The sequence below is a fragment of the Hippoglossus stenolepis genome, chromosome 22, assembly GCF_022539355.2.
Source record: "Hippoglossus stenolepis isolate QCI-W04-F060 chromosome 22, HSTE1.2, whole genome shotgun sequence".
In the NCBI taxonomy this organism is placed as follows: domain Eukaryota; kingdom Metazoa; phylum Chordata; class Actinopteri; order Pleuronectiformes; family Pleuronectidae; genus Hippoglossus; species Hippoglossus stenolepis.
In genome coordinates, this window is record NC_061504.1 from 13,681,144 (window position 1) to 13,703,798 (window position 22,655).

General features: G+C 41.4%; 3 protein-coding genes across 5 annotated transcripts; all 3 read left to right on the plus strand.

Annotated features, from left to right (window-relative positions):
• Window positions 1–285: 285 nt before the first annotated feature.
• On the plus strand, window positions 286–4,183 carry LOC118101257 (zinc finger CCCH-type antiviral protein 1). Of its 2 annotated transcripts, XM_035146848.2 has the most exons (10): window positions 287–406; window positions 827–906; window positions 982–1,168; window positions 1,548–1,692; window positions 1,964–2,096; window positions 2,201–2,321; window positions 2,418–2,496; window positions 2,799–2,901; window positions 2,995–3,103; window positions 3,400–4,183. In XM_035146848.2, exons 1-10 carry the CDS (start codon window positions 391–393, stop codon window positions 3,459–3,461), a joined length of 1,035 nt encoding a protein of 344 aa, XP_035002739.2. In that variant the 5' UTR covers window positions 287–390; the 3' UTR covers window positions 3,462–4,183. The 2 variants fall into 2 exon arrangements, with proteins under 2 accessions (XP_035002738.2, XP_035002739.2); XM_035146847.2 differs by having other exon boundaries at window positions 286–406; window positions 827–1,168.
• Window positions 4,184–5,241: 1,058 nt separating this feature from the next.
• On the plus strand, window positions 5,242–10,793 carry depdc4 (DEP domain containing 4). The gene is made up of 9 exons (XM_035146918.2): window positions 5,242–5,333; window positions 6,113–6,536; window positions 6,897–7,045; window positions 7,153–7,348; window positions 7,529–7,776; window positions 7,984–8,126; window positions 8,269–8,394; window positions 8,632–8,710; window positions 9,054–10,793. Exons 1-9 carry the CDS (start codon window positions 5,258–5,260, stop codon window positions 9,251–9,253), a joined length of 1,641 nt encoding a protein of 546 aa, XP_035002809.1. The 5' UTR covers window positions 5,242–5,257; the 3' UTR covers window positions 9,254–10,793.
• An 824-nt stretch (window positions 10,794–11,617) lies between these two features.
• scyl2 (SCY1 like pseudokinase 2) lies at window positions 11,618–22,510 on the plus strand. 2 transcript variants are annotated; one of them, XM_035147664.2, is made up of 19 exons: window positions 11,618–11,775; window positions 13,171–13,367; window positions 14,017–14,174; window positions 14,530–14,674; window positions 15,253–15,402; window positions 15,528–15,749; window positions 15,922–16,038; window positions 16,143–16,268; window positions 16,392–16,568; window positions 16,810–16,821; window positions 17,036–17,158; window positions 17,344–17,457; window positions 17,622–17,754; window positions 17,877–17,995; window positions 18,405–18,505; window positions 18,892–18,961; window positions 19,079–19,162; window positions 19,254–19,376; window positions 19,471–22,510. In XM_035147664.2, the coding sequence occupies exons 2-19, from the start codon at window positions 13,191–13,193 to the stop codon at window positions 20,098–20,100; spliced, it is 2,781 nt and encodes a 926-aa protein (XP_035003555.1). In that variant the 5' UTR covers window positions 11,618–11,775; window positions 13,171–13,190; the 3' UTR covers window positions 20,101–22,510. The 2 variants fall into 2 exon arrangements, with proteins under 2 accessions (XP_035003555.1, XP_035003556.1); XM_035147665.2 differs by lacking the exon at window positions 16,810–16,821.
• The last annotated feature ends 145 nt before the right edge of the window (window positions 22,511–22,655 follow it).

Genomic DNA, 22,655 nt, shown 5'->3' on the forward strand with positions numbered 1-22,655 from the left:
GAAGCTGAAAATGATTCAAATGTTATTTATAAATATATTTTTTTATACCTTTGAATGGAAGTTTCTTTTGTGATATTTGTCACAGGAAGATTTTTCATTTAAAACACGTATGACAAGTTGATAAGGTAAAAAAAATATGTTTAGCTTGTGTTGGGACCTTTTGTAAAAGTTCAGTGTGTGGCTGGGGTCCCTTTCACATTTCATATATTAAAAACTAAGGTCTAAAGAGGTTTAAAAAGTTTCCCATCGATGAGTCACCAGCAACTTGACAAACAGCTGTGTGTGTGTGTGTGTGTGTGTGTGTGATGTCCTGGAGAACTCAGAAACGAAAGCGTTTCATACAAACTTTCGTTTTCATGTTAGGTATCATAGCAGAGAGCAAACTGCAGGATGGCGACAGCTCGCAGTGAGTAGAGCCTCTCCACTTTATCATGTTTTATTGCTTCCTGTTGTTCCCTGCAGCGTTGACTGTGTGTCTCTTACTGATCTGATTGATATTTGATGTGCGTGTTTATTGGCTTCTTGCGGCTTCTTTCGATCAGTGTAGCTTTTTCTTTGCCTCGTGAGAACAGCAGTGTGTGGAGACGTTGTTGTGTGTTGACACTGTGGATCACATGAAAGCAGAAACAACAGGACAACAACAATAATCTTCTTATTTTCTAATATAACGTATAATATAATATATAACGGCCTTCGTCGTTTACACTTTAAGTTTCACTTTCAGTTATTGTGAAGTTCCATATGTACTCATAAGTACAAGTATAGACCGAACTTATTATTATTATTATTAATATTATTATTATATATTATGGTGTTTTTTTTACAGCTCCTGAGGACGAACACCCCCCTGAGGACGGTGATGAGTCGCCCAGAGGCAGAGATTCAGATGTAGACGCTGATTCTCAGGTTAGTCTGCGGACACACAGGGTGTTGGAATCTGTATCAGTTTCATTATCACTTATTTACACGGTGACTGTGAAGGAGCCCTGCAGGTATTACAATAAGAGCCGCTGTCGGGACGGTGCCAGGTGCCCTTACCCGCACGTCTGCAAGTTTGCCCTGAGTGGAAACTGTCGATACGGGTCCGGATGTAAGCTGATACACCCCAGAGAAGGAAGGAGCTCGACTCAGGCCGGCGGGGGCGCCAGAGAGCGATCTACATCGAGAGGTGAGGAGCAGGAGGGGAGAAAATACCTGAGTGGAGAAGGACTTAGTTAGTTTATATTATATATGTATATTATATCTATCTATCTATCTATCTATCTATCTATCTATCTCTCTCTCTCTCTCTCTCTCTCTCTCTCTCTCTCTCTCTCTCTCTCTCTCTCTCTCTCTCTCTCTCTCTCTCTCTCTGAGAGTTTAAAGACAAAACGAGTATATGGATAGAAGTAATAGAACACACACACACACACACACACACACACACACACATTATATAAATAAAAATAGTACAAATGTTACAAGAGTATTTATAAAAGTATAATCGAATATAATTTAGTTATAATACGTTTATTTAATTCTGTTTACATTCATTATATTTTCACCAGATCCAAAGATTTCTGACAGCCGGCTCTACCAGTGGCAGATGAATGAAGGAAGCGGCTGGATGGATTTTAGTAACGATCACGTAATCGAGGCCCAGTATTGCCTGCCCCACACCAAAAGTATTACACTCTACAACACCAAGTATGGGTAAGAGTTTAAAAACACATTGTTAATTATTTGTATTAAATTTCTTTTTTTTAATTGCTTCAATCACTCAATATTTGACGGCAGGTGGTATTTTGTTTCTCAATGTCGAGAAGGTTGGAGCTGAGTGTAGAAAAATAAGAAAGTATTGATAAATATACTTTCTACTATTGGTGCTGATATTTAATGGCACTAAATATAATTTGAATGACACTGACCTCATCCTCTGAGTATTTGGTGCCAGTGGAATATTTATCTCTTTGTCTCTGTGCAGGGCCGTGAACATTGATTTTAAGTCGATGACAGTGTCTGGGAAGAACCTGAGAGTGAGACGTCTGGATGATGGAAACACCGAGTGGGTCTGGTTCTGCACTTTGTATAGTAAGTGGATCAAGTACGGAGACAAGGTAAATGGCCACTCAGTTTTGTTTACGTGTCCACAAATGAATTAATAGAACAGTTTTGAACCCAAATTCTGAACACGTTTAGATCTGTTTGTCTTCTCTTCCAGGATCCAGACGGAAAACCCACTCCGGCGAACAGCTCAGACATAGAACAGAAGTTCCAGAGTAACCCAACAAGCTCTTTCACTTTCAGCATCGGCGCTAAAACCTTTGAAATCAAATTCGGAGGTGAAGTTTATTCACATTAACGTCACAGAATTTAGATTTTGATATCATTAAATACTGCATACAAGTATCTCATTGTTCCTTCTTGTCGTTTAACAGAAATGCGACAGGTGAGTTCGGACAGAAAGAGGAAAGTCACTCGCCGTCCACTTTACCGACAGCGCCAAGCAGGGGCAGGGTGAGTTTTATTTGTTGGCCAAACTGATAAAATTTCATTCCAGGGGGAAAAGCTCCATGTGCACTATCCGTCTATTACAAAATCTGCCCACAAGAATATACTAAGGATCACTAGCCGACACATTATACGTTGTTTGTTTAATCTTTACAAAAACTTCAAGTGTAAAGACACAATACACAGTTTTTACGGGTGAGTTCTTGCCCAGGGGCAGTTGTCAGGCGACCTCCATTGTGTTTGTGCTTCCTGTGCCTTGTTATGTGCATTAGGAAATAAGCTAATTTTACGAAATGTTGTTGTAACAGGGTTCCTCAAGGCCAATCAGTTTCCCAGAATACCGCTGTGGGCACCAAACCTCAGTGGCAGTTCGAGGGAGACAAACGAGTTTGGCACAACTTCAAAAACACGGTGGGTTACCTTCCGAGTGGCATTTACAAAATATTATATATATAATAGTTCTAAGCTACTCAATGCTAAATTTTGCTGGTCTTGTTTCTGCAGCGCGGCACAAATGAAACCAGCGATGACATTGAGCAGACGTTCCAGGACGACCCCAACCAGACCATGAACGTCAAAGCCAACGGAAACACCTACAATCTGGACTTCGGAGGTTAGATTTTGTTAGAAAACATTGACATTTTATTTTACAGGTATTTTATTTCCTAATTATTTATGAATAGATATATAAAATGCCCATCTAACTCCCAGCAAGAAATCAAAAAACATATATTCAAAAAGTATTTTAGTTTAAAATCCATAGTTTGAGGTTTTTGTTATTAGCGTCACATTGTTCTTACAAGAAGAATCTCAGCTGGATCGTCTCTGTAATTTTCTTAAATGGGAATCCTGAAACACGACATGGAGAATTTAATCTATGTTGTTTTTTTTTACTGTTATTTTCTCCAGCAATGACCCAAACCAACCTCAAGACCAAGTTCACACGCAACATCAGACGTGTGCTGGTGTGAGCGTCGAAGAGGAGTTTGACCTCCAGAGGACAGCCCGGAAGAAAGTTTCATTAATGTGGGGAATGCTATTTGTCACTGGCTTTCAATAGAATATGATCTGGAGTATATTGGTCTTATAATGGGTGACTTAATATTTTGTTTACATCAGAAAGGAATTCAGGATCAGATTTAATTTTTCTGAAGAACGTTGAGTATACCAAAAACGTTTCCATAGAAAATTGTGCCAAATGATTTTTCCACCTTTATGGTGCAGAACAAACCTGCACTCCAATAATGTACTGCCAACTTGCCTTAACTTACGAATTTAAAAACTTGTCACGATATGTTTACTTGATCTCATTCACATTGCTACATTACTACCAGCACACTGCCATAACACAGGAATGCAAAGTATTGTATGTTGACAGATCTGAGAAAGAAAATACACGATGCACCCCCCACACACAAATTAATATTTGATGTTGCAACACATTTCACACGGCTTCTTTTGTAACAGAAGTGACTCAAATGTAATGCAAATGAATTGAAGGCCATTTTGTATACTACCTTTCAGGGGTTTTTTTATGACATTTAAAGCCATAACACAGGTTTACACAATCAATACTATGCAATTGTTAAAATTTGTTACAATTATTTTAGTCAGTTTTACAAGTCCAGTCTTTGGTCTTATATATGCTGCTGAAAAAATATATATGATTATGAATTAAAATATATATCCTGTTTATTTTGCTGTTTGTTCTTTATTTGTGTGATTCTGAAAGTTACCAATCCTGCACATAATGACTCATCCACAGACGGAATCCCTGCTGTGCGAAGCAGAGCGGCACTATGTGACCTGGACACAGAGACAGAACTCAATGCAGATCACACTTTCATTTTCAGTGTACAAATATTAAAACCATAAATGAGAGAAGCACTACTGAAACAAAAAATACAGAACTTGCCTTGGATGGTGAAATACAGGCATCATTAACAACATGTGGTGACTGTAAAGATCACTTAACATTAAGAAAGTAAATCTCAGATAAACTTTGTATGACGATAAATCTACAACAGGGGTCGCTGATCTACGTTTTATTTTTATTCTTACATTCTTTTTTATTTGTATTTATTCCTAAGTCTTTGTTTTATTACTAACATGTTCTTATTGATCTCTTATTTCATGTCTTAGATTTTCTTGATTTTCTTGTAAAGCACTTTGAGCTGCATTTTATGTATGAAAGGTGCTGTATAAATACATTTATTATTATTATTATTATGTGAAATAAATAAAGGATGAAATAACTCCAATGATAAAGTCCGTAAACCTCTGTATGTTTGAATGGATTCGCTGGGAAAATGTCTTTATATGTCTATATATTAAGTCTACAGGTCAGTTATTATGGTGTAGATATATGAAAATGCATGTGTGACAGCACATACTGGAAGACATTACTTTAAATATAGAAAACAATTGAATAATCTATATTGTGTGTGTCCTTTTACTATAAAGGTGAGTTGCATTTATTATAATTTTTGAATTTTTGTTAAAATGAAGAAGATTTTACTCTTTTTTAATGACAAAATAACGAGATACATTGTTATTTTTAATGAGAAAAACTTTGTAAATCTAAATCAACGCAATTATTTTCAGAAAACAACAGAATTTATTCTCAAGTGTCTCCTAATGATATAAACTGTAATGCGTGTTGCTGCCTGTAGAGGGCAGCAGTGCGCGAAAGCCTGTCGGTCGGGTTCACGTTCAGGAAGGAGGAAGAAGAAGAGGGAGCGCGCCGACGTCACACGCGGAGCTCATCATGGCGGTGGATTTGACTCCTCGCTTCAGGAGGTTGAACAGCCAAACAAGAAGCCTGCGCGAAAATATACAGCACGGTGAGTTCTGGACGTTGACGCTAAACACCTTTCGCGTGATGTGGTTTCATTTTACGTTAAAAAAAAGTAAGCGAACAAATAAGAATCGGCTCAACTCGTCAAAACACCGTGTTCCTGCTGTTGTTTCTGGATGTTTTTAAGGGACATTGACATTTGAATGAGCCCAAATGTTGTTTTGTATTGTAGTAAAGGGAGATATTGCAATAAACATACGTATATACAGCGTAGACTGGTTTAAGTGGGAAGGCATAGTAAACATGATGAATATAAACGCTATCTGCTGTGTATAAATGTGTATGAATTCACTCTAGTAAACTAAATAGTATATTGTATATGTAATACACGGTAACACTGTGTGTATATATGTACAGGGTTAAGGTTTTTAAACTCTTCTTTAATGATAAACAGCAAAACATTTTTACAAGCAATATATCCAATTATATTGGGGACTGTTGCTATTGATGAAGGTTGTGATAATTATCGATGTTATTTTATTTGACCGCGCTAAGTAAAAGTCCTTCAGTAACGTTCAAGTAGCGTTACTTCAAAATGCAGAAAAGCATCGTTTGAATCAGTCACATACCTACATTTATACTTGTGCTTTTAATTAAATTTAATCTATTCATGTCTCTTTTTATTTATACATATTAAACTGATTTGTTTGTTTTATCTTTATCCTTTTAAGACTGACATGTTACAAACTGTGTAATTACTTTAATGAAGTCCACCCGACTAACCTATTTTAACCTGTTTTCCTCTAACACTGTGTCTTCTTATAGTTTTCTCGGGGCCCTTTGGTGCCACTCAGCTATGGCACAACATCATCCGGGCCCTGCAAACCCAGGTGGAGGTGCGTCGCTGCAGGCGGCACCTACGCGTCCATGCCGAATGTTTCACAGGCTCGGATGCTGTGGACGCCGTCCTCAGCTATCTGATGCAGAATGTGGTGTTTTGCTCGAGTGAAGTGTCTCGTCTCAAAGCTGCTCGGCTCTGCCAAGCTCTGATGGAGGCGAAGGTGTTCGAGCCAGTGGGCACAAAGCTGTTTCGCAGAGACAAGGAAGTGACGTTTGAGGACAGCAGCTGCAGCCTCTACCGTTTCCTGGAATATAAAGTGGTACCCAGCTCTTCCATGAAGGGATGCAGTAGTGTCACAGAAAACATGTCACCAGAGGAGCCGGAGACTAAGAGAAAGAAGAGCTCCAGGTTTCTTTCACATTTAATTTATTATACTGAAGCTTCACTAATTATACTCAGTATGGAGGACTTGTTACAAACTATGAATTTGATTTGAGTGAATATTTACATAAATATAAACGTGTATATATATTGTTATATGAGACTAGATAATGTCTCGCACTTTGCTTTGAAAATCGTTAATGGAGTCATTAAATCAAGTAAAAGACACAGCTAAATAAACTATGACAGTCTCTGCATGCGTGAATGTTATGGCCATATTGTTAAAGTTTTATTCCCTAGGGTCATAAACCTTCTAAAACTGATTTTAATATATATATATAAGCACTAAGTCTTCAAGACTTCAAAAAGATACTTTTTTTTCTGCAGATACGAACTGAGAACAATCTCCAATCCTCTTGCTGTCGGACCATCAGATAAGAGGGTTGAGAGGCTGCTGAGGAACATCAACCTGCAGCCCACCATGTCACCGGGTTTAAATACAGCTGCAACATCTTCCGTCTTTCTGTCCAAGGCTGGTAAGACTGCGCTGGTCTGTCAGTATTTGACAGTCCAACAAGTGTCCTGTACAAGATTGATCAGAAAACACATTGTACCAACCTTTTTATTTCTATTCCTTTCACAGTGGTAGAGGATGTTTGGAAGCAGCAGACACTGCTGCAACTGCTGCAGATAGTGGAGTTGCCCATGCTGGACTGCATCCTGACCTCTCCTTCCAGCGTTGAGCCTCAGGCCTGCAGAGCTCTTCTTCCCACCCAGGACCTGGTTATCTCCAACACGTGCCTGGAGAGAGAGATGCCCGACGCCCTTAACCTGCCACAGTTAGTGCTCTGATTAATACTTTTTTGCACACTAGACAAAAACTGATCCTGCTTAAATACACTCGCAAAAATTATAGAGAAAATTAAATGAGATAATGCTCTGGTAGTCCACATATTTTAGCTCCTGTTCATGGACAGTCAAATAGTATTTTGCTCTGTTTCATCACCCGTTTATCTCAGGTTGGATGGGTGGCTGTCGGCAGCAGCAGACTGTCTGGAGCTCTTCCCCGACCAGCTGATTGTGTTTGCAGGGGAGCAGCTCCGCCAACGCAGCGATGCCTCTGCAGAGGATGGAAATGCAGAGCAGATGTCCACCCAGAAGAGACTGCTCTTTGACACCATTGCCAAGTACTACAGTGGACAGGAAAAAGCTCCACTTCTCTCCGGACGCTACCTGGATATACATGTTGCAATTCTGAATCTCCTTGGTGAGAGTTGAAATGTTTAATGGTGATTTGTATGATTAATGTGTGAGAACCAATTTATGACCTTCTTGATTTCAAATAATGAGTGATTGTGCATATGAAGCATTTTGTCCCAGTGCCTACATTTCTGTTCTTGTCAGAACTTCCTCTCTTTGTGGGAGAATCCTGTCTGTTTGCTCCCTCTCCTGACCATGTCTTCTCTCTTTCTAGATGGAGGGAAGGTGCAGGATTCCATCAAAGCATCTCAGTTGTGTTTGCGACTTCTGGAGAGAAATGTGAGAGATGAACTGCGGAGATTACTGGCCTTCATGGCCACAGCAGCTCACCCAGATGCCTGTCGTCTACAGAAACAAGTAGGTCACTCGTCTCCTCATCCTAAATCATACCATCAGCTCCAGCTTTTTGCACACACTTATAGACATTGAATTAATGATTAAGCTCTTTTTATATGTTGTATTCTAACAATCACTGATATTCTGTTATGTTTCCTTTCAGACTGATAATAAGGCCTGGGTCTGCCGCACTTTTCAGAGAGCAATTGTCCAGAATCACGAACTGACTCGATCCCAGAGTGAAACCCTGGTTCTGTTTCTCATGGACAGTCACACTGAGCTCTTCAAGGTGCACTTCTCCTCTCTCCGTCTTGTTTGTGAACATTGTAATCAAAAACAAACAACATAATATTCTATTAACAGCAATCTGCGTATGAATGCAAATAAATTAAACAGACGTTAGCATCTCGGTCAATATGTTCCTCCTCTTATGTTATGGTTTGTTGTTCAAACTAGAAATACAAACCAGAAGGCTTCCATCGCCAAATTCTTGTCCTTTTTCTTTTTTTTCCTGAAATAATTACAGACCCCTACGTCCCTTATTGAAGCTGTGAGAAGAACACTGAGGACTATGCAGCTGGGAAAAGACCCTGATTCAATTGCTAGTAAGTCAAACACAACAGTGACTAAATATGCACAAGTTACACCATCACAAGAAACTCATGTATATAAAACCCTTCAGAACTCTTAATGGTTTTATTCTACTTCATGTTAATTTGGACGATGTGTTTGGAACAACAGACAGTCCCTGACGATCTTCGAAAATGATTTTTAGTAATAGTAAATGAGAAGTTTTAATCTTAAACTGGGGTTGAACTTCATGAGCTTAATTGTTTTGTCCACATTGTGACACTGTTGCTCCAGATCCACACCAAAAACAAATCACTTCTTCTCTGCCCAATGTTCATCAACGCTCACACCAGTCACTTTCTCCTATGTGCTTTGCAGCGTTCACCTTCTGCCAGCAGGCGACACCGCAGGAGTACGAGGACCAGCGTGAGGCTACCACCCTGGAGAGCCTCAAACAGCTTCTACGTGATATTTCCTCCAGTAAGAGCATGTCTGCCAAGGACAAGAGGAGGCTGCTCAAAGAGTTCGAAAAGCATCACCCTGTGGTTTTCCTCCAACATTTCTGCGGCACCTTCTGAAGCGTACAGCTGGAGGGTATCGGTTTGATTTTCAAGGTGCACTTGACAAAGCCAAGTGTGTGATGGTACAGCGCTTACACTGAGGAATGATAATATTTTAACTAGATCTGATAAAACATGTTGGCCTTATAATTCTGGATGCTTTAAAAACTGCCATACTTTTAAATCTAGTGTGTAGAGATGGATTGATGCCTTATATAAATGTTTCCGCAGCATGTTGTGTGGCTGCGGCCTCCCTAATTTCTTTTAAAACACAGTGGGCTTCAGTAGTTGAGGTTTTATTTGTCGCTATGCTTTAAGTATTGCAATGGGTGTTTTGTAAACAATGAAGTTCTTAGAGTAATACATGTATTTTTCAAAGAAACTGTAGTGGTGACAAGAGGGTCCGGTGGTTAGCACTGTTTCCGGTTTGAATCCCAGCTTGGCCAGGCACCTCTCTGTGTGGGGTTTGCATGTTTTCCCCATGACTGTGTGGGTTTTCTGTGGGTATTCCAGCTTCCTCCCACAGTCCAATGACGTGCAGACTGGGGTTCTGTCATTTGGAGACTCTAACTTGACCGTCGGTGGGAATGTGAGAGTGACGGTTGTTTGTCTCTGGATGTTGACACTACAATATGCCAGCTACCTGTCTGGGATTGGCTTCAGCTCCCCCTGTGACCGTCAAAGTATATGTGGAGTAGATAATGGATGATTGTCACTGGTTTTGCACTAGTCCATGAAGGATAAATGATCAGCTCATCTGATATAATCAATGTCTAAATGTGGTAGTCTCTGAGCTGGGACATCTCCAGCTGTGGGTAGCAAGGAAACTGCACTGGTTGGTGGAGGCATACAATTTAGTACTTTTCGTTAGTTGAGTAACAACAGTAACACTGATTTTAGGTTGCAGAAATTCAAGATTTTATGAAATATAATTAAGTTATAAGACATAACAAAAGGGATCACTGGAAAACGTTGTATTGAGGCTGGGAAACAGCTAATGTTCCAACTGTTGTGTATCTTGCAGTTTTGGAAAAGCGATTGTGCACTTTGATAAGGAATTCATATTCATACATATCTAGTGAAGAATAGCAATAATATAGAAGCCATTTTCTTTTGGTTTTGAAGTTTTACTGTAGCTTGCTATTGTGCGTTTGGAGAAAAAAAACACTAATGTAGCTGAAGTTTAACACAGGATGTAAATTGTTTTTGTCAGAGATGAAGCACAATGTTTTCCTCCTGAGAATGAATATGAAATGTGTTAAGCTAACAGTAGCTCAGGTTAATATGCTGTTTATTATTTTAATGGTGATTTTAGTCGCAGTAACTTGGTCAAATATGTTGGAGTTTTAACTTTGTAGGATTTTACATGAACGATGAATATTAAAAGGCTAATAATCTAATCTTTGGTGAAGCACAGTACCACGCTCATTAAAACAAAAGTTGCTCTCAAATCGTCAGACAGCATCTTTTGTTGTGTGTGCCAACACTAAAATCATGTTAGAATGCACTTTATAATGCGGAAACATGCTTTATTTTCTGTTCGAATAAAATGTGCAATTGATCCAAAAAAACTGTTTCCATTCAATTATTTAGTGAATGAATATCCTCCTCCTTTAGGTTATTTTAACTGAATAGGAACACTGCAAATGGTTTTATTGAACTTCAAAGCTGTACATTAAAATCTATATGTCTACTGGTTATTCCCTGATCTCGGTTGCTGACTAAAGGCGACCGGGCCTTTGCTGTTAGAGCCCCGAAACTGGAACAGTTAACCTATTGAGATCAGACGGGCAGCATCCAAGTCTTTGACCTCTCTTCTTAGAACATTTTCTATCTCAGAGCTTCTTCTAGCTCCATCATCTCCATTTTGTTTTGACAGCTGTCCTTTTAATCTTTACTTTTTTTTAAAGAAAAGTGCTATATAAATGAAGGTTTTATTCTATTGTAATAATGGTGTACAGAATGTAGATAGGGTCACGAATTCACCTAAAAGTGACAATATAAATATAATGACGAAACCAGCTATTCAAATATATGATTAAAAACAGGGTCACTATACAATTGTAGCTAATGCTACAGTTTGATCACCACCAGGCAAATCAAATATTTTAGAAGTAGATATTAGATGGCGGAAAAAAAAGAAATTGAAGAAATCACAAAACAGTAGAATAAGAGTTAAATCTGACAACGATAGTTAATGACTCAGCTATTTGTAATTATATGACATGAGGATATTAATATATATACTGTATAAAAAAATGCACATCCTTAAAATAGAAGTGAAAGTGTAACAATCGTAAATAATTGCAGATATCACACGTGAGGAGTTTTGCACTTAATTTTGTTGATGACGTCGATGCACCTGACGCCATCACTAAACCCGGAAGTGGGGTTGTTAGCTCCTCGGCGCGCTAAGCTAGCTCCTGTCGTATGCGGCTGGAAGACATGGGGGCTGTGTTTATCAGCCGTCACTGACAGCGCCACCGCCGAGAGGCCACACGCTACAAGGAAAACCACCTGACAGACATTTTCATACTAAGGCAAGTGGCCGGAGAGGAGGGGGGGGGGTGGGAATATTGTTGTTGATGACAGTAAACGCCACTGTCTTACCTTGCGCGTTGTGTTGCTAGCTAGCTTTGGCTACGTGACCATCGGGATCTGCTTGTGTGTGTGTGTGTGTTTAAAACAACAACAAAAAAAGGCTTTAGCTGTTAACCACGGGGGTGTCAGCTGTCCGGGCTACACGGGAGAGGTGGAGGGAAGATGGAGGTTTCGGAAACACTGCCCCATTACCATGGTTTCACAGCGCTGCGCCAGTTTCTGTTCTAATGTGTGCGTAGAGGCTCAACAGGACGGCTAACGTGGCTAACGTCGAGGTGTCTTGTCAACCGGACGTGACAGTCACGCTAAGCGGACACAGCGCAGGGTTAACACGCTAAGATGTGGTTGAGGTGACCCGTCGAAACACGGCCGAAGTTAGCAACCCGGGTTAGATAAACCGCCTCCTGGGGGCTAACGTGCTAGCCACTGTGCTAAGGTAGGCTCTGCGGTGAGATGACCAGCTCTGTTAAGTGGTTAGTTAACGTTAAGTGAATTGACACTAAGCCCTTTGTAAGACAACGTGTTTAACGATTTATTAAAAAGACCACTGTTGAAACTATATGAATTTACTTTGCATACACTTGTCACTTTGACTTCACACTTGCATCCTCTACTGTGTATAGTAGTGCATGTTTTTACATTGAGCTCTCTCACTTTGCTTGAATCTAATCAACTCAATATTTCTTCTCTCCTGTTCTTACTTTATATAAATACTACTACTAATAAACTTTATTTATTTAGCACCTTTCAAAACACAGTTACAAGGTGCTTCATTAAAAATTAACAAAACTGGGGTAAGAAACACTGACATAAATGCCTGACAGCATCAGATTGAGCCATGCATAGTAATAGACTGCACATTTTGTATATATAAAGCTTATTCAGCCTTGTTTCTATGTAGTGAAATAAACATTAAAGCACTAAAAGCCTGTTCAAGGCAGATAAAAAGATGAACAAGCTGTTGCCATTATTGTTACTGTCGGTCGTGTTCTTTTGTCGGACTTCCTGTTCCCTAAAATTCTATCAAGTACTCTGAAATATTTTGAAAGAGATACTTAACTGTGGTGTGCATGAGTTTGCCCTGAATCATTTAATATTTCTGAGGACAGGTTGTCCTATTATGGCGCATATTCTCCTCAGCTCAAGCTGGACGCTGACTGGAACTTTAATGTGCACATTTTTAAGCAGGTTTCTTGGATTGCATGTCGAGTGGATTGCTTGGCTTTTGTTAGGCTGTTAAAAAGGGTTCAGCTGCAGCTGTCTTCGTCAGTAACTGCAAAACCTGGTTTATAACTCTTTAGATAAACCGAATTTTTCTCCCCCTCACTCCTCAGCTGCCAGGTCCAGCCTGAACATGGAATCCATGCTTAACAAGCTTAAAAGCACTGTCACTAAGGTGACAGCAGATGTCGCAGGTGCTGTCATGGGCAACCCGGTGACACGAGAGTTTGAGGTTGGACGACATATCGCCAGCGGGGGTCCTGGAATGTGCTGGAGAATCTACAATGGCACCAAGAAGTCCACCAAACAGGTGAGTGTTAATATCCGCCCCTTGATCAGATCAACTCCAACTTAATTCTGCTATGGATACGCCTCGCGTCCACATTACCCCAGAGTTTTGGAGCCGCTAAAACAGAGAAGTCTAGAAATGCTGCTGGTCCTGTTTTAGTTTGAAACCTCAGGAGCTGCATTTTAGTACAAACAGGCAGACATTAAGATGTTTGGAAACAATGATGTAGACACTCGCAGCTGCTTGTTGATTGGGTCTATTCGGTCATGACACAAACCTTCCCTGATTTGTCAGGTTCCTGTCACGTGACCCCCTTCTGGAAGAAACCACTGACATTTGCCTCAGCTACCAGTGTAGAACGTAACAAGAATGATCAATTACAAGCATGGCTGAGCCTGTTGTCTTTGCTAAAAGTTGTAGTGCAGAGTGTAGGAGACAAGCTATTTTTCAAGCAATTTGTGAAATGTCCAGAGGGACACGTGTGCCTTCCTGTGTACATTAACTTGCGCAGTGTACGTTTTTAGGCATGTTGGTATGGAATGGGATTAAAACTGATAAGAAAGTCAAAACGCTTGTGTGCACAGAGTTCGTTTTAGTTTGGAAACTTTCCATACCAGAAATTACTTTGGGACTCATTTCATATCCTTATTGTTTGTCTTTGACCATAAAGGAAGTGGCAGTGTTTGTGTTCGAAAAGAAGGTGATCGACAAGTATCAGAAATTTGAGAAAGACCAAATCGTTGATTCGCTGAAAAGAGGAGTGCAACAGCTGACCAGACTGCGTCATCCCCGTCTCCTGACTGTGCAGCATCCTCTGGAGGAGTCACGGTGAGAAACACACTCACACATGTATCAAGGATAAACTGAATGAGTCACAAGTCAAAGGGGGCCTTGACATCTAAGATTTAAAAGGAAAATGGGAGCAAACACATTTGTCTTCTTCTGTGTGTGTGATTTAGTGTGTGAACAGATGGTTGTCAAAACTAGTTCCTGCATAATGTATATGCAAAATAAGGTAGAGATATTCTTGTCCTTCCTTTTTTCTTCCACTGTCTTTCTTTAAGTTCCGTGCAGGTCAGCTCTTACTTCACAGTTCTTGCCTTTTGTCTGTTTTGTTTAATTTCTCTACATGTTCAATACAGCAACCTTTAAAGTGATGTTATTCCTTGTGTGTGGCCATCAGGGACTGCCTGGCGTTCTGTACAGAGCCGGTGTTTGCAAGTCTGTCCAATGTGCTGGGCCACTGGGACAACCTGCCGAGCCCTGTGCCCAACGACATCAAGGAGTACAAGCTCTATGACGTGGAGACCAAGTATGGCTTGCTACAGGTGAGAGTGCTCTGACTCAAATAAACAAATAAAAATAGAATAGAAACATCTCAGGAAGAAAAAGGCGCCTGAACGCTCCTGATTTCTGTGTTGTTGTGAACGCATCTGAGCGGAGAATCTCCTTCTGCGTTTTTCCATGTGTGAAATGCAAACTCCGGAGAAAGTCTGGACCCAATTCTGCGGACATCCTCTGGTGTAAACGTCATGTCTATACTGTTTCCATAGCCTATATAAGTTTTTTCAAGTAACCCTACTATGTTTGTCAGGTGTGTCACATAGCCAAGGGGAGTCCTTCTCTCCAGCAGAAAACACTGCGTCTGAAGCACCTTGTTTGCACTCCTGGCTTTTCTTTGACTACATCCTCAAATCACATGACCGCCTATGTACAGTTCTTACTGTGACGTAAAGCGATTGTACAATTATAATGTTACACCCTGGGTCCTTACTTTGTTGTGACATGGGCGTGTGTTTATCATGTCTCAAGTCTTGGGCTCTGATCTTTACCCATGTGAGTGTAGAACAATGTGCTCGTACTGTGTCTATCATACCCTGACATTTTAATGTGTCTGTCTCTTCAGATCTCGGAGGGTATGGCCTTCCTTCACAGTGGGGTGAAAATGGTTCATGGCAACCTGTGTCTGGAGAACATAATCCTCAACAAGAGTGGAGCCTGGAAAATCATGGGCTTTGACTTCAGCATCTCCTCGTCAAACCCCTCAGATGCTGAGGTATGCTGGGGAGTTTTGTTCCCTCAGTCTGGCCTGTCAGGCAGGGCCTACAAGAAGCTCCACCAAATCCATGTCTCATAGTGTTGTCACATCTTTACATTCTCATATCCTCCTTTCCCCTTCAGCCCAAGTACACATGTAAAGAGTGGGAGCCCATCCTCCCTCCACTCTGCCTCCCCAACCCTGAGTACCTGGCCCCTGAGTACATCCTGTCTGTCAGCTGCGACTCTGCCTCCGACATGTACTCACTGGGTGTGGTCATGCATGCCATCTTCAATGAGGGCAAGCCCGTTTTCCAGGTCAACAAGCATGACATTTTCAAGAGCTTCAGCCGACAGCTGGACCAGGTAAAGTAGACGTGTGCGGAATGTGGAGCTGTGACAGTGGATGAAGAGTTGTGCTCTGTAAGCACAAAAATGAACATAAAATGTCACTAGACACTGCTCATGTGTTTTACTGTTACCAATCAACCTCTGAGTTTATGTGCTGTTCCATCATTTCTTTATTTTTCCATTGTAGCTGAGCAGCATGAATCCAGCATTGCTGAACAAGATCCCTGACGAGGTGCGGGAGCACGTCAAAATGCTGCTCAGTGTCGCGCCCAATGTCCGGCCGGATGCTGACCAGATGACCAAGGTTTGCAATAATATGTACAGTCACCAAACACATAGTATATTGTTTGCACTTGTGTTGGAACACGTTTCTTATCTTCAACATTTTCTTGGTGTTGACTTGTTCAGATCCCATTTTTTGATGACGTGGGCGCTGTCACTCTTCAGTACTTTGACACCCTTTTCCAAAGGGACAACCTACAGAAGTCTCAGTTCTATAAAGGCCTCCCCAAAGTCCTTCCCCAACTGCCCAAGGTACATGCTTGTATATTTTGCAAAAGGAAATGTAGTGTATATTGGGTGGAAAGGCTTTCCAATGCCCTCCAATGAAAACGCAGTATTACAGTCTGAAGTCGTTGCTTCTTCAACCTTTTGCAGAGGGTGGTGGTGTATCGAATCTTGCCGTCATTGACCTCTGAGTTTGTCAACCCGGACATGGTTCCCTTCGTGCTGCCCAATGTTCTGCTGATTGCCGAGGAGTGCACAAAGGAGGAGTACATTCGTCTCATCCTGCCTGACCTCACACCTGTTTTCAAACAGCAAGAGCCTATTCAGGTACAAAGGCATAAACCACTTACAGGAGGCTCTAGACACTGTACTGTTAAAATAAAGCATTTTTGGATAATATGTTCTAAGCTAAAACATTGTTTCCGTTTTGAAAAACAGTTGTTTTCTCTGGTGTGTTTGAGGTTTTGAAAGTGAGATTAATCTGAGTGAAGAACATTCTCTGTTTGGGCTCATTCTGTTACTTCATCAAGACTTGTCTCTCTGTATTTTTCTTTCCATGCCACCTTAGGCTAGTAACATGGTGAGTGGTCTCTGTTGTGAATATACTCCAGTTACATCAGCTAGTGTATTTGTTGTGTTGTCAATGTTGTAGCACTAAAAAAGACGTACTAAAGCCACTGAAATCACAGACTCCACCTACGTCCACTTAACCACCATACTTTTGAGTAGAAGGTAGGACAGTGTCCTCTTGCTTTTGACTGTAAAGTTTATCTAACTGTCCCTGTGCTGTGTAGATCCTGCTGATCTTCCTGCAGAAGATGGACCTGCTGCTGACCAAAACACCGCCAGAGGAAATCAAGAACAGCGTGTTGCCTATGGTCTACAGAGCTCTCGGAGCCCCTTCTGTACAGATCCAGGTACAGGGCTGAACTTCACTGATGTCTATTTTTAGCAGTCGACTTGGATTCCTGGGATTTTTTTTTTGTCACCTGCTGCTACCCTTTGTCTCTTTGAGTGTTAATCTTGAGAGAACAGTGAGAATAGATGCTGTCCTAGGCATCATAAAAATGTCATATTTCATGTCTTATCTGCGCCCGAGCAGGAGCTGTGCCTGAACATCATCCCCACATTTGCCAACCTGATTGACTACCCGTCCATGAAGAACTCCCTCATCCCTCGGATCAAATCCGCCTGCCTGCAGACCTCCTCGCTAGCTGTGAGTCTTGATTAGATATTTTCTGCTCCCCGTGTGCACCTGCCTCCTCAAAAATTAGATTTTCTATTGTGTTGTTATGTCTTTTAACTGTCTTTACTTTTTCCTTCTCCTCTCAATATATATGTACTTTGTCTTAATTTGTTATTTCCCTTGTTACTGTACAGGTACGAGTGAACTCTCTGGTGTGTCTAGGGAAGATTTTGGAATATCTAGACAAGTGGTTTGTCATTGATGAGATCCTGCCCTTCTTACAACAGATCCCCTCTAGAGAACCAGCAGTGCTCATGGGCATCCTAGGTAAAGATGAACCCCCCCATTCCACTTCCAACTCTTGTGATTCAAAGAGTCAAGCAACCTCTTCTTCTTCTTCTTCTTCTTCTTAATTGTTGGTTACTTTAACTACTTTCTCCTGTCTTTAGGAATCTATAAATGCACTTTCAGCCACAAGAAGCTGGGCATTCCCAAAGAGCACCTCGCTTCAAAGAGCCTGCCCCACCTCGTCTCTCTTAGTATAGACAACAACCTCAATCTGAATCAGGTACTATACAGCCTACACATTTGAATTTCGAATGTAATTCACAAAGAATCCAGTTCTGTCTTAAGCTGCTTTCACACATGCACTGAACTCCAGAGAACCTCTGGACCTTCTCTGGAAAGGCTGTATGTGAGAATGCAAACATCTGTGTTAGACCCTCCAGACTTTCTGGGGAGTTTCTCCAGCCAGCCAGCAGAGTAAAAATCTGCCGAATGAGCCGGTGTGAGAACACAGCAGGAGATCCTCTGCAGGTTTCACTGCGAGCGACGCCACTAGTTAAAGCCTATGGGGTCGTGGCATTTACCTGCAAATCTGACAAGCACACATCATGTTATCTGCATCTGTTTTTTTTCTATCATCTTTACAATTCCGTTTTATGCAAGTTGCATCTAATTTCATCCACTCTGTTTAGTTTAACTCGTTCATGGCGGTTATACGCGAAATGCTGAGTCGCATGGAGACTGAACACAAGACCAAGTTGGAGCAGCTGCATCTCCTGCAGGAGCAGCAGAGGTGTGTGTGTGTGTGTGTGTGTGTGTGTGTGTGTGTGTGTGTGTGTGTGTGTGTGTGTGTGTGTGTGTGTGTGTGTGTGTGTGTGTGTGTGTGTGTGTGTGTGTGTGTGTGTGTGTGTGTGTGTGTGTTAATTTATATCACTTTACACTGTGATTTACACTTTAATACTTTTAACTTGGATTATTAATCAAATAGTCATAAATATTCATGGTAAACTTTCAGAAAAATTTGCTTAGACGCCCGAGGTAATTACATCTCCAATTGAAAGCAATAAACGTTCAATGCTTGCCCCATGAATATGATAATTGTTTGACTAATGAGGTTTTTATAAATGAGTCTATCTATGTTCCCTTTGTTTTCTGATTTCTGTTGTCTTTTTTTAACAGGAGTATAAACATTTCAAGCCCAGGGAACCAACCAGAAGACACAAAGAGCCCACCAAGCTCCAGCAACCAGGTGAGAGGTCGATTCCATGTTCAAAGATCAGAGAACACGATTATAAGATCCTGAAAGGGCTGGAAATGTCATGTTTTTAAATCGCTGTAGTGTAATGATTCAAATTTTTTCTTTCAGATTGACGATATCTTTGGCAGCAGAGGGGTTAATGGAAAAGAGAATGGGTCTGCACCAGCTGCAGCAACCTCACAGCCTAATAGGGTATGGAAATGATTCTGCACCTCATTTACACAAAATGTCCCCTTTGTGCTCCAGTTATTTCATGGTCTCTTTCCCCCTGAACCCCCTCTAGATGTCTCTGACTCTCGAGGAGAAACAGCGATTGGCTAAGGAGCAAGAACAAGCAGTCAAACTGAGGAACCAGCAGCCGTTGGCACCACAGACCATCAAACAGGCCGCCACCACCAACTCACAGGTACAAACTGCACACTTCAGTGTACACAAACTCACCATTAAGCTCAAACACTGCTGATTCGTGAAGATCAATCTCACCTTATTTGACGTTGCAGACTAAAGATCTGACCAGCAGCCTTCTCAACATGACGACGCTAAACAGCCTGTCTTTGGCCAACACAGCACGACCAGCCCCAGTGCAGGGCAACACCATGTCGGCCTTTCCCTCCTCCAGCCCTGTGGTTGGCTCCATGGGCACCCCAGTGTCTAATGGCTTCAATGCACCTATGGGCTTCCAGACAGGGGGCATGGGGATGGGCATGCGGCCCACCGGCCCTGGCCTCTATGGCGGCATGGCCACCACCACCAGCACCCCAAACTTTGGCGCGCTGACACAGAATCACCCATCCATTGGGCAGACAAACAAAGCTCCCGACATGTCAGCCCTGGACAGTCTTTTTACACCCAGCAAACCCAAAGTCAGCCTCAACCAAATGGGTCCCATAGCCGCACCTGCAACCAACACACCCTGGCTCAATCAGTACGGTACTGCCCAGAACGCTCAAACTCAGATGCAGGGTATGCCAGTAGGTTCTGGAGGAGTGCCCACTGGGTTTGGGATGCAAGCAAACCCTTTTTTCAGCCCACAGAACTTTTCTCAACCTGCTGCTGCCCCAAGTATGAACCAAAGTGGAGTTAAACATAGTGCTTCTGTCAACAATGACCTCAAAGACTTATTTGGGTAAATTTATGTGAACGGATGGCCGGTGAAGTATCTTATTTTAATAACTTTAGACAGAAGAGCCTTGAATTCTCACAGAAAAAGACTGATTGAATGTGAAGATTTGAAATCCCCTCAAGGATGTCGCTGTCTGTATTTTTAAATTCAACCTGGTTTCAAATTCTCAATCTTGCTCACATTCTGCTGGCGAATTAACCTGCACCTGAATTCAATATCTACCTGACCAGAAGGACTAAAAGGTTGTGGTGGGAACTTCTTCTATACTGTGTTCTTTAAATGCTGAGGTTTTCTTACTGTTTTGTACTCAAAATTCTTGGGAGTCCAAATGGCAATGGGTTGAGATGAATCCCAACTCAGTTTATTCAGGAAGGTGTTTGTGTGCATATCACGAATGAGTGTTTTTCTCCTCTCGAACAAGCTGCAGAATCAGAATCATCCCCAAGGTGGCGCACATCTGCTCACTTTCAGGCTACTGTACCTTTTATTGTGTCTCCAGGCTGTTTTAGGATTTGCTGCATTTCATAAGTGATCAGACTGTTTTGTGGCTTGAAAAACAAATGTACTGCATACACCAAAATGAGCCCAGTGAGAGGTGGCTTCAAGTGTAGCACTGACACGCCTGCAGTGACTGATCTGCTTCCAGGAGACTCCTGTGGACACAGGGAGGGGGGTGTAGAAAACAAGCAGCCCAGCATATGTGGGTTAGATGGGGCAAACAAGAGCAGCCCCTCTGCAGAACGTCACCTTGGCAACCGTTTCTCTGCAGCACCTCCATTTAGAGAGCACAGGTTGGATTTACGGTCCTGTCTGCTCTTCATTTTTACCACAGAGCTGTTTCTCCTCCCCCCCATCACTTAATTTGATATTCAAGCATGTTAAAAAGGGAAAGATGTTTGTGTCAGGTCAATGTTTAAAACCACCACTTCACCTTCTTTTGTTAAAGCGACACTATGCAACTTTTTAACCTTAAAACAGCAGCTTCAGAAGTCATTAAAAAAACCTGCGTTTATCTCCAATATCCAGTGAGGAAACTTTTTAAATATGAAGAATTCTAAACAGAGATTGTGGTGGCTCTTCTGGTTCAGGAAGCTGGGGATCATGGGTATTATCCACCATTCAACAAGTTGTTAATGTTTGTTTTTTTTTCTTTATGAAAAAACCTCAATCTCCTGAATTTGGAGCCCAGCAGAATGAATAACCACATTTGGCTTCAGGGGGCGCTGCTGGTCACAAAATTACATAGTGTTGCTTGAACAACAAACATTGAACCGGTGTCTGTAAATGCAGTATGAGCGGTTTGTGTCTGATTGTGGGTTACGATGTGTTGACATCTATCATACCAGTGTCTTTCAAGCGATTTAATCTTTCTTTTTTCAAAGATCACATCCGCTGCTTAGGCTGCTGTGCCTTACATGGGTACATGTGTGGAACTAGACAGACGGCACTCATCTGTTACTGGAGTATTAATATTTCCCCTGTTAATCAGCTGTCTGCTTTTCAAACTACTTACTTTATCGCATGTTACTGATCTCGACCACTAAATCATTCCTGATTATTTCAGCGACCAATAACTTTATTTTCCGCAGCTGGATTCCTTCAATCGACCATTTCTGTTGATTTTGCACAGGTAAAGATATCATTCTATATTTTGATTTCAGCACTTTTCAGCTGTCAGAGGATATGTGCTGGCGACATATTAGGAAGTGTAAATATATAGTCATTTAAAAAAGCTGTCGCTCTGTGGGGGCCCTGGCTTTTTTATGTTCTGTTGATAGTGGTGAAGAGGCCTTAGATGAGTCGTGTGCAATAATCCTTCTCGGTTGTTGTGGGTGGAAGTTGATTTGCTCGAGCAGCTTTATTTCCACTGACCTACAGGAACGTCATAATCTTTCTGATTTCCTAAACGTGCGTAGTGTTGATCTGTGCTCATTCTAAATCTTACACTTTTGAAATGGCACCATTTAAAGTATTTTAGATGCACCTGGGACACAGTTATCATTAACACGCTGAAGTGTAACGTCTTCTACCAGATGAACTTTTTTGTTGCCACCCATACAGGGTGAGCCGTCTCTCCAACTGCATGGCATCTGCACGCTCATGAATTTGACTCTTCAGGTTCTGATAATTCCCCCATTTTTGTCATACACTGCAAAAAAAACGTGTCTGAGGTTGAAATCTGTTTCATCACTAGAATCAACATGCACTGTGGTAGTTTTGATTTGATCTTTGCAGCGTATCTCACACACTTCCTGGCAGAAACCCAGCTGAAAACTAAAATCTTATTCTTCTACGAGATTGTTTGTAAACTACTGCTGTCAAATACTTGTTGTGTGGCCTGTGTTCTATGTGTTGAGGTGCTGGTCTCTGAGGTGGCTCAATGAAAATCTGTACATATAAAGGACAAGTACACAATCTATACTCTCAGAGCATGGTCATTATTTGCACAACATATGAAACAAACTAGAATTACCGCACTGTGGTTTTCTCAGTGTGGTTTTTTTGCCTCCGTCAAACTGCTGTTTCCGTTCACATATTTGTTTTTTCTTATCACCAGATAAC

What these genes read in the sequence shown, in the direction of transcription:
- LOC118101257 (XM_035146847.2), top strand. An exon ending in CTTTGAAATCAAATTCGGAG is followed by an intron (nt 2,322 to 2,417) that starts GTGAAGTTTATT and finishes GTCGTTTAACAG; the next exon opens with AAATGCGACAGGTGAGTTCG. An exon ending in CTACAATCTGGACTTCGGAG is followed by an intron (nt 3,104 to 3,399) that starts GTTAGATTTTGT and finishes TATTTTCTCCAG; the next exon opens with CAATGACCCAAACCAACCTC.
- scyl2 (XM_035147664.2), top strand. Translation starts at nt 13,191, where the DNA reads ATGGAATCCATGCTTAACAAGCTTAAAAGCACTGTCACTAAGGTGACA. An exon ending in TCCTTCCCCAACTGCCCAAG is followed by an intron (nt 16,269 to 16,391) that starts GTACATGCTTGT and finishes AACCTTTTGCAG; the next exon opens with AGGGTGGTGGTGTATCGAAT. An exon ending in ACAACCTCAATCTGAATCAG is followed by an intron (nt 17,996 to 18,404) that starts GTACTATACAGC and finishes CACTCTGTTTAG; the next exon opens with TTTAACTCGTTCATGGCGGT.
- depdc4 (XM_035146918.2), top strand. Translation starts at nt 5,258, where the DNA reads ATGGCGGTGGATTTGACTCCTCGCTTCAGGAGGTTGAACAGCCAAACA. An exon ending in TGCAATTCTGAATCTCCTTG is followed by an intron (nt 7,777 to 7,983) that starts GTGAGAGTTGAA and finishes CTCTCTTTCTAG; the next exon opens with ATGGAGGGAAGGTGCAGGAT. An exon ending in CCTGTCGTCTACAGAAACAA is followed by an intron (nt 8,127 to 8,268) that starts GTAGGTCACTCG and finishes GTTTCCTTTCAG; the next exon opens with ACTGATAATAAGGCCTGGGT.